At 42.8% G+C, this 10,638-nt stretch overlaps 1 protein-coding gene across 2 annotated transcripts in view; it reads right to left on the reverse strand.

The window, feature by feature from the left end:
- KCND3 (potassium voltage-gated channel subfamily D member 3) overlaps window positions 1–7,208 on the reverse strand; it is a 107,480-nt gene extending 100,272 nt beyond the window's left edge. For both annotated transcript variants that reach the window (XM_065649523.1, XM_065649522.1), the window contains exon 1: window positions 6,100–7,208. In XM_065649523.1, coding sequence (XP_065505595.1) covers window positions 6,100–7,208 — 1,109 coding nt within the window. The remainder of the gene's footprint in view (window positions 1–6,099) is intronic.
- Window positions 7,209–10,638: the final 3,430 nt, after the last annotated feature.

Here is a 10,638-nt window from a genome sequence, read left to right on the forward strand (position 1 = left end):
TTGCTAATTTGTTGCAGAGCCTTTAACTTCACTTCCCCTTTCCCTTCTTTCCGACTGACAGTGGCTACTCTGTCCCGTATTTTCAGCTGATCTCTGTAAACTAATTACTTTTACTGGGTCAGTGCTGTTATGAAATTATCATTTTATGAGACTAAAAATAGCTCAGATCCAGTCAGCAAGCCAATCGCTTCCCTTCATCTCCAATGAAAATACAATGTTATCTTTAATCTGTATTTCTCAGGCACTTGCTGTGATGCAGGCTAGAAAGAAATGGAAAAAAAAAAAAAGGAAGAGGAGCTTAGAAAAAATTTGTGCATCAGTTGCTATAGATGCATCTCTGCCAAGGCTCCCACTGGTAAATTTAGCAGTCATGTTACAATTGCAACCAGTACCATTACTTGGCCTTATTCAAAATAATTCACTTCTTGCACGAGTTCACCCTAAAGAAAAGTTATTTTGTCTTGCACGTTAAAAATGCTGTGTGTGCAACCGTTACAAATATCCAAAGCCACAAAAAGTCTAAGGACAGATTTTTTTTTTTCTTTCGAGAGAGAAAAAACCAGTGAATTCCACTTGCTCTGAGAATGAATAAAGGTATTTTAATACTTCTGGGGTTCTGGTGAATACAAATAGCTCAAAAATGAGATACTTGCCTGAGACAGCAAAGGGAAAAGGTTCCATCTGTAGTTTCCGATAAAAAGACATGTCACACACAATATCTGTAAATCCATTAGGGGAAGAAAATTGATACACGTTTTGTGTAAGATGAAGCTGGAGTCAAGAGAATGAAAGCACAAGAAAATGGCTTCTTTGTGGAGCTCCATCAATTCATTGTTTGCTTGGACTTTCTGTATATTAAATTCAAGCAGTTCTTTGGCCTATGGATATAGGAATTGTTGAGTGAGAGTGATGAAATTTTAGCGCCTCGCTTTACAAAGGAAACATCCCACATCTCATCCCTTTTTCCAACAAGGATGTTCAATATGCAAAGTAGCGTTCCTATTAAAGCAATTTTTTACTATTCAGTTTAATGGCAGTTACTGAAGTACTGACACACATAATATGATTCCTGGGCCAAACAGCAACCTTGCTGGAGAACCCAGGAATGGCAGCGCTCCAGAGATGATTTATTATTTTCCTTACTTTGCAAACTCCCCTTAGTTTGCGTGAAGGAGGGTGAATGAAGGTTACTATCAGCCGGAGTGATTTCAATACTTTGCGTTGGAGAAATAACTGCAGCGAGATCTCTGTTCGCACGGCAGCTGGCAGCGTTTGCGAGAAACGTGGTCAATATTCAATAAGTTCATGCTAGTCCAGCTGTCAACAGTTTGGCAGCAAGTATTTCACATGCTATTCACTACTTGAATTTCAGCCCATGCTCGTCCGTGACTGAATACCAATAAAAAAGAAAGCCCAAGAAAGAAGCAAAATTAAGAGTGATGTTTCTTTCAGAGCAGTTGATCCGTGTCAGTTCGCTCTCTCTGACCCACATTTTGCAGAACCACGGGGTAAAGACAAACCAAACCAGACCCCGAATCCCTGTTCTCAAAGCGCTCAGCTAATAAAAACTGTAAGAAATTTCAGATCTTCCTCCAGATCAGGCTGTTGACATAACCAGGCCAGCACATTTGTTTTATTGACTTCCTAGAGCTAACCCGGTTCCTTAACTGCATTACAGAGATAGGACCGTGTTGTCCAAGTGCACTGATGTGTATCTTTCAAACTCATTGACCAGCGCAGCTGAATCGGAAAGAGAGAGAGTGATCTCGAAACCATTATGTTCGCGCGAATTGTAAGGGAGACAGTTGGACAGAAGATAGATTCTCCTCGGACCACCCCGAGGGCGCTGAGCCGTGTGAGCTCGGCTCTTGTTAGGCAATAGAAAATCACCCAGCCTCTCCCTGAGCTCGAACCAGAACAAAATCCATCAATAGCCTCTGCTCCTTGGTCTGCGGTACCACTGGTTTTTTGACACAAACGGCCCAAAGGTCTCAGGATGGTGCAGGGCGATGTGGCACCGACTCTTTCGCAACTGCGGTTTGCTGCCTGTGCTGCAGGTCGCAGACGCTGCCCGAGAGTCTGAAACGTACTGCTGTTGTCAGGAGAAATGAAAACAGCTATAAAAAGCCCAGAAAAACACGCGCTCTGGGCAAAAACGGTGTGGGGTTTGGTGCCGAGGTCTCGTAGCGCAGCCGTGTTTGGGATGCGTGCCGATGGGCAGAGAAACGTGAGGCTGCTCCATCCGCACCAAATGCTATTTAAAAGTAAATAAAACCAACATGCTGGTAACAAAATTGATGATAATTAAACTGTCTTTACAGAGATGTAAAACTGGTGGCTGTTGCATATCAAGTCAGCTAAAAACCAAGGCAGGGACATGAATTCTAATGATGGGAACCAGCACCGGGCTCCTCTGGTGCTTTTGGCAGCACCTGCATTTCTGAGGTGGAGGGTCCTGGGGGTCAGAACCTCCTGCAGAAAAAAGAAAAGGTGCCAGCAAAGCTAAAACTGACTGTATTGGATAAGACAAGGGCGAGAGAGAAGATGGGTTGCTGTTGGCCTCCTGAGAAAAATGTTTCTGCATGAATTGGATGGCTGATTTTTGTATTAATTTTGAATAGTTGTTCAGTAATTCAGATTGATTTAAGATGCACCCAAGAATAATTCTTTCATTATAAAACCTCCTGAGCAAAATTTAAATGGTGCTAAATTAAAAACAGCCCCTGTTAAACCAGGGCTGATGAGCACAGCAGAGGGATCAGAGATGCAGGGTCGGTATAATTTCATTCCTTTGCTTTGTTTCCCCTTCCAGAAAAACTGTTGTACCTTGGGTTGTTAACTACCTCAGAGCTCACAAGTTATCCTGGATTTCTCAAAACTGATTTGTGTAATAACCCCACCAAAAGCAGCACTTTTTCTGTTTTATGCAATGTTTCACTTTCAAGAAGAACCGCACTTTTACTGCTTTTCATTTACGGGTCATTCTGGAAATTCAGTTGTATCCAAAAGACACTTGGGAATCTGGGATAACAGCGGCTGACATACGGTACAGTAGGAGAGCGAATGGTTTCCTGACACTGGCCTTGTTTGCTTGTTGTGAGTAAACTTTCCCTTTTATATAAAGGAAGCTATTTTTAAAATATCTTAATAACATGGGAAAAGTTATCCTGCATGTTCCAAATCACTTTTATAAAACACTCTGTCCCAATCAATGGTGGAGTTCCAGTGTCTGGGAAATGTTTGCTTATCTGGATTTAAATCTTTCAGTGTTCAAAGCAAAAAGTACATACATATGTGTATGGATTTGAGTTAAAAAACATTGTGTTTTGTAATCTCTTGTTTTAAATGCTGGCTGAATTTTTCAAGGCAAATGGCAGAAAATATTTCAGATATTTGTAGAAGCTCTGAGCATTGCTGAAATGCGAGCAGCGAACTGGCAACCGCTAACCAGGCAGAGTCTGACGTATTAAGAAGCACGTTAGAGACTTTGGCTGTATTTTTGGCAACGTCCGTGCAATAGGAATTGCCAGTACTCTCATTAGTAACAAGATCCTTCCAAACACATTGAAATGATTTCTGAATAGAGGCGTATGATGAAATATTGTAGGAAAATGCCCATTTGTCAAAACGGAAAGGTTTTACGGGGAAGTGAAGCGGGGCAGGGGATGTTAACCACCCACACAACATGGTGAGAGTCAGGAAGGTGGAAATGACCTGGCACCAGAAGTTTTGTTTCTAGGGTTCACGAATTTCTGTGCCATGATGCCACTAAGAGCTGTGGAACAACCCAAGGGCTCCTTGTCCTGCCAGTGCTGTCCTGGGACCCCCGTCCTGACCAGCTCCAAAAAGTGCCTCCCCGAAGGGCTCCGGATGGGGCTCCTGCCTAATTCCGGCAGGAACTGGGTTTTTAAGGCTCATAGTAGCAACTTCTCCTTCTAGCAGAGGTTTTGGACAAGCCAGGGGAGGGTGTTTGGCTGCAGCGCTTGGATGTGGACGCACTCGGTACCCGCTGAGCGTGGCCATGGGCAGTTGGTGTTGGCAGAGAGCGCAGGGACTCGCTGGGATCTGCTCTTATCGAGCCTTCTGAGTTTCTCCTAAGTCTGTGATATGACACTAAACTTAGCTGATAGACTATTTGCTAGAGACACTAATTTTCATTAAAGTCTTGCGGCAAAAATCCCAAATCAGTAATACTACAAGTTTAAGGCTTTGGCAGCATTTTATAGGTCCCTTTGCAGTGAACTCTTACAAAGCTCTGTTTAAATGTCTAATTTTTAAAATTCTTGTCAACTCGTTTAAAGCACTCATTCATCTCTAATTTCTGTGATTACAACAGATTGAGAACACTTTAAAGTCCTCAGGAGCACTCTGGTTTATCTATCCGTGCGTGTGGAAAGGAAGGGGAAGGGGAAAAGGACAAGTGAGTGCACTGGGGGGAATAGAGACTCGGTTGCACAACAGCACATTCTGCACGTATTTCACAAAGAGGGTTTGTTCCCAAGCAACACTGAACGTTCCCTTGACCCCCAACTTTCCTGTCACAAAGATATAACAACATACGTGTAAACGTGCAGAAGTGTGTGTAGATAGAAAGATAGGTGCGATCGTTATTAAACAGAAACCAGAGTATAGAACTGGATTTCCATGATTTCCCCCTTGTTGAAAGGGCATGCGAACAAGCCACCCCGGACACGTGTCCCTCTGAAGCTGCTCAGATATGATGGTGAGGACAGGAGGGTGGGAACTGCCCAGTATGGACCAGTCAGAATTTGGAAAGCTGAACCACAGGGTGAGGGAGTGCTGGGATCCAAAGCCTGGCTTTGATTTCTAAGCAAGCACTGATGTCTTTTCCAGGGTAAAGAACTTGGCTTTTGCCATATGAACTTGCAAACTTTGCTTAGAAAAGAGGAAAAAGAGATCTTTTGGTGACTATGACAAACATGTTCTACATTTTCACTTAATGGAGAAATTCAGACTCGAGGTTGTCATATGCTCAGATTCTGCGCCTTTCTGACAGCTGAATTATGATTTTAATAATTTAAAAGTGCTACTGTGAGCCTGTTCATGTATAATAGGCACAGAAAAGTGTTTGAAATCAAAAGGAGTTTAGAAGAAAAGTGGTCACCATATTACAAGAACGAGAATTGTCTACATCTGAATATTAAAATACGTGAAGTCTCTAGTAGGAAAACTCTGCAAAGTAGCTGTAAACTTAGTATATTGTTCTGATATGTGGAATGAAGAGATGACATTTGATCATAACTTTGTGACTGCCTGAAACAGCAGCATGTGACGCCTACTTTCTTTTACATAACTCCGTCAGGGTGAGGGGTTTGGTCATTCTCCTTACAAAGGTTTTAGTTCACAGCAACAGAAGCTCAAATCTATAATCTCAGTAGAAACATCTGTAAGACAGAAATGAAATTTAAGGGAAAAAAAAGTGCCCCCAGGCTACATTCCCATTGCTTTGATATCATTATCTTTGTACCTGTGCATGGGAGTGTTTGAAATTCTACTGCAACTGCTACAGCATGCTCGTATTATTTCTTAAACTCGCAATTGAACACAGACAAGAAACTCATATCCTCCTCAATTAAGTAAAAACCAGATCATGTCCTGGTGATCACTGAGTATTTTCAGTATAGTGGCCCACAATATCCATTTGAATTCAGCAAATCTGGCATGTCAAGTGAAGAAACCATGACCGACATCGCGAAAAGAGACAACATTTCCATCAGCGACTGCGTAAAATCTATGGCTCGAGTGAATGTCTGAGCAAAACATCGGCTCTCGTTGCCAGCTCCCTCGCACTCGTGTTCACCGAGCGCAGAACAGGACCTGCTACTCCACAGCCTCGCTCCTCCCGCACTCCTCTACCATTCTGCCAAGCATTTGTCAAGTGGGTGTAAGTGCTTTTGCTGTTTTATACAACTTCACATAAGCTTAAATTGCAGAAGGTGTAAGGCAAAGAACAATCAAGCCCTTCACAGTTCCAGCCCCTTTTCAAACATGCACCCAGGAAAATGCTTAGGAGTAAATGAAGTCAAGCTCCTCATACATGCTTGCCTGCTGCTCAGTAAAACAAAAAGTAATACTCACCCCAGTGTTGTCATGGTTACAATAGTGTACCAAAAGGAAGCAGGAATACTGGTGAATTTGCTTGCCGAGGACCCTTTCTCTGCATAAAACATCACAGTTGCAAAGATGATGATTGCCATAGTGAGGGAAAAGAGGAGAAAGCCAAGCTCGGAGGCACAGCTCTTCAAAGTGTAACCCAAGATTCTTAAACCTTGGGAATGGCGAGAGAACTTGAAAATCCTGAAAACTCTAAAAACCCTTAGTGTCACGAAGGCTCCACTGACATCCTCATTGTTGGTCATCACCAAGCCGATGTAGTACGGCATGATGGCCACCACGTCAATGATGCTCATCACACTTCGGATGAATCTGTAGCGACTTGGGGCCGCAAAGAGTCTCAACAGATACTCAACCGTGAAAATCATCACGCAAGCTGTGTCCAAGCAAAAGAAAGCCACAGCGTATCTTTCCCCACATGAAAGCTCCTTGTTTCCAGGCACCGTGCCACAAGGGACAGTTTCCACAACATTAGTGATCACAGAGACAGCGATAAAGAAACCAGTGACGTAGTAAAAGACTAAGGCTAAGGTGCTGGTGTGGGGGTTCTCGAAGGCTCGCCACATGGTCTGCCGGAAGCTCAGGGATGGCATGGACCCTTCTTGGTTGTTTTCTGAGTCATTGTCATCCATCAGCCGCTCCGCGTTCTCCCGCTTTCTGTCTTTGTACTCTTCATAGCAGCAGTCCCCAATGATCTCGGGGAGGATCCCATAGAAGGCGAGCTCTTCGTCATAGGCAGAGATGCACTCGTACCTGGGGTAGTGCAACTTGCCAGTTCTATAAAAATTTAAGATGCACCTAAAGACTTCAGGGTCCCGGTCAAAGAAGTACTCCTTAGTGTCTTCATTGAAGAAGAACTCCTTCTCGGTGCTGCCCAGGAGAGTGTCCGGGTATCTCTCCAGTGTAGTCCTCCAGGTCTGGAAGCGCCTGCCACTCACGTTGAGAATGATCAGCTCATCCTGCCTCTTGTTCTTCTCCGTTGGAGCCAGTGGCATGGGACAGTTGGCCACTGGCATCCATCCTATGGCGGCTGCCCTGGCAAAGGGCAACCATGCTGCTACTCCTGCTGCCATGATGACCCAAGGCCTTGTTACTGGAGAAGACAGTTAGGTTGCTCCTCAGACCTGTTGGAAGTCAGATCAGTTCCATCTAAAACACAGAACAAAAAAAAAAAAAACAAACCCACAACACACAGTCAAGCCGGGGTGTCTTGCCCCATTGTGTTAGAGAGTCAGGTATCTGCACATACACAAGAATTCAAAACAACCGACTTGCCCACATCTCCTGTTTGAAGAATGATGGTAAACAAGGCACGTGATAATCAGCTCAGCGGGGTTATGGCATTATTATAGATCGAAATTTTGAATAGCAAATGATTCCTCATTAAAAGCATTTTAAAAGTAGCATAAACACATTAATTTATATTTGCTTCCTTGCAAACAAGACTAATCCATAATTCCCCAGGTGTAAGCCTCATGTGCTCATCAGTTTAACTACAGCTGTCAAGAAAGAGCTGGGAACACCAGTGAAATCAGCTTGCAGTTCACCCACTGAATTCGATGCCATGGAAAGCCACGACTGGACTGAGCTGGGTTTCCAGTCTTTAAAAGGTTCACTGTGTGCTGAATCTTGCACTAAGAACATTTTCAGTCAAAAGAAACAAAATCTTCTCTGTTTTTTATCAGTTTTTTGCTGGTCTCTCTCATTTCGAGATGGCTTTTACTCTTGTGAAATCTTGCATCCCTCCACCGGAGCAGGGGACAATTCTGACTTTCAGGGAAACATTGCTCAGGATACCTGAGCCACCACTAAGCTTGGATCCCTAATCCCTGGTGTAAAAGCTGATGGATTAAGCTACCAACAGAGTAGCAAGAACATCAGAACCTCCAAAGCTGGACAATTTTCTTCCATCAGGAAGATACCTTGAGCATTTCCAGCTACCAGAGGCAGAAACCCTTCAACTGAAGAACTGAAGGACTATTAGGTTGAAATAACTTCCCTGCGCTCTTGAGTTTTAGATGTAAAATATCTCAAGTTGTCCAGATTCTCAGCCACTGGAATCCAACATTTTCTCGAAGTTAGAGTAATTACTGTGGTTCTGATCTAGTAATGAATTTTCTCTTTGATCTTTGGTCAGAGTTCTTACAATATATAACTTTTGTTTTAACTTGTATTTACTTTAACTTCCTTAATGTTTTTCTAACTGTACCATGAAGTTATCTGGAGAAAGGTGCCGTTATCATATAAGATGCATTAGGGACCCTATCGAAAGTCGATTTATCAATGGAAATTCCATTGATTCCACTGACTCAGGCCCTCAAAACTTAATTATACCCTCTATATGGTATCCTTCTAGGCAGTTTTACTCTTAAGTTTTTTAATTGTATGAAAGCTGCCATTTCAGCCAGTAAGGCTGCAGCATTATTGATTTCAACAGGCCATCAAAATACTGAATAAAAAATGATGGAATCAATCTGTGGTGAAAACGACTAAACTGCTCACAGAAATGCTCTTCTTCAGGGCACATTAATGTTCATCACCTTAATGTGGAGTATCTTTCTCTCCAATTTTACTATCTAAAGGACAATTGAAATCCCTCGTGCAAGCATCTTAGTGCTGCTGGAAGACGTTTTGTAACTACAAAACATATAATAATCCATAGTGATGCTTATCCCAGGGAGACACTTCGCTTATATACATGGCACCGGAGCCACCATCCCACAATATTTTCCCAGAAAGGATTGTTCAATATCACTATGCACTGTTTTTTCTCTCCCCCTAAAGAGGGAATTGATGGAGTTAATTGTGCCAGACTGACAGCCCTGGAGAGCAGGGATGAGGCAGGATGCAGCACGGCAAACCCTGAAACCTTGAAAATACGCCCCGGTCTTTAGCTGAAAGGGCATCTCCAGGGTCACAGCCAGCAGAGCTGCCTGTTTCCTACACTTTTCACTTTTATGAAACAGTAGATTAAGAACAGGACTGCAAAACAGGAGGCAGCAAAATGAGAAGCATTTCTTTCATCAGTCACCAAATGTATACAAGGCAAATAACCAAGATAATGCATCCCGTTCCTGTTTTCCCTGCTGGTAAACTGTCGTCTTCTCTGCTTTTTAATCTCAATTAGTGACACCACCACAGTCGTTCTACCAGGACAGACTGGCGATGCATGGTGACCTGACCAGCGACAATACGCTGGATCCTCATCTCCCCTTATTTCTCGGGGGAACCTTTTTAGAAATCTCTTCTGTACTTGTATAACTTTGGTTGTAAATTCCAGGTTACCTACATTAGCTGCTGAGGCTCTATAAATACTTCCCATATAATTGTTCTAATAATGCGCTGGTAACTCATAAGTGACTTACACATTTTTAAATCAATTTTTTTAAGATAAAATGGGTCCTTCCATGCTGGCGGTTTATGTGGGGAAGTTATAAATATCTCAGGTCTGAAATGGAGAGGAGATTAAAACAAAAGAGAATGAGAAGGATATTCTTCTGTGGAAGTTTAGTTCCAATTTCTCTGTGACCAAGAGATCCAGCTGGTTAAGAAAACTTAGTGCACACAGCTTAATTTTCAAAGTTGCATAAATCTGTCCCGTTCGATCCTCAAAATATGCAAAAAGAGTCTTTTTCAGCTATAAATTGTCTGAAGGACTGAGAGGGTAGTGAAATCTGCAGTCACAGAGGTTTTGCTTTTTCTTGTCCATGAGTCCTTGGAACTCCACCCCTCCCCAAAGTATGAGGCAGAAAATTAAGAGAGAGATAGGACTGGATTTGTAATTCAGAGCTGCACAAACTAGGCTGAGTTAAAAAAAATGAATTAACTAGTTTATCTACAGAAAGTGGAAAGAAACCTCCTTTTCTGCATGCCTGGGTTTTGGGAACTGCTAACCAGTCTTTTTAGGCTGGAGAGCAATCGGCCAGGCTCAAAATATACTGTGTGGTCGACAGAGTCTCTTCAGCTCATGTAGCAAACAGACACACTTCAATTCTAACACACATATATTTAGCTATACACATATTTCTAATTTTAATTACCATAATTTCTGCATGTAATTTGAAAGGAGCTAGTTAACAAAAGATCAGTACCCTGCTGATGGCGTTTAGAAGACCTGGTACGTGAAATAAAATAATTTGCCTCCTCCTGATTTAAAAAAAGTCAGCATCTGTAGAGAAAAGAATCTGTTTCCTTTAGATAATTATGAGGACAGTGAAATGGTTGAAAGCAAATTTGATAGAGAAGCCTGAGGCGTGAGTCCTGTGTCCCCCACCCAGGGCTCCCGACCCCATCCCTGAGCATCGCTGGCTCCGCGCTGCAGCCGCGTCCTGGGCACCTGGTTTCATCCCAGTTTCAAACAAAAACCTGACAGGTCAGCAAAGCTCTGGAGGAAAACTTCAGAGAACACAGTTATTTCTGTTCACCTAAAGGGTCAAGAAATAAATGATGGATTCTTACCACATTAGCTCCCACTGGCAGTGCCGTACTTAATAAATGTCTCTT

The sequence above is a fragment of the Caloenas nicobarica genome, chromosome 21, assembly GCF_036013445.1.
Source record: "Caloenas nicobarica isolate bCalNic1 chromosome 21, bCalNic1.hap1, whole genome shotgun sequence".
NCBI classification, from domain to species: domain Eukaryota; kingdom Metazoa; phylum Chordata; class Aves; order Columbiformes; family Columbidae; genus Caloenas; species Caloenas nicobarica.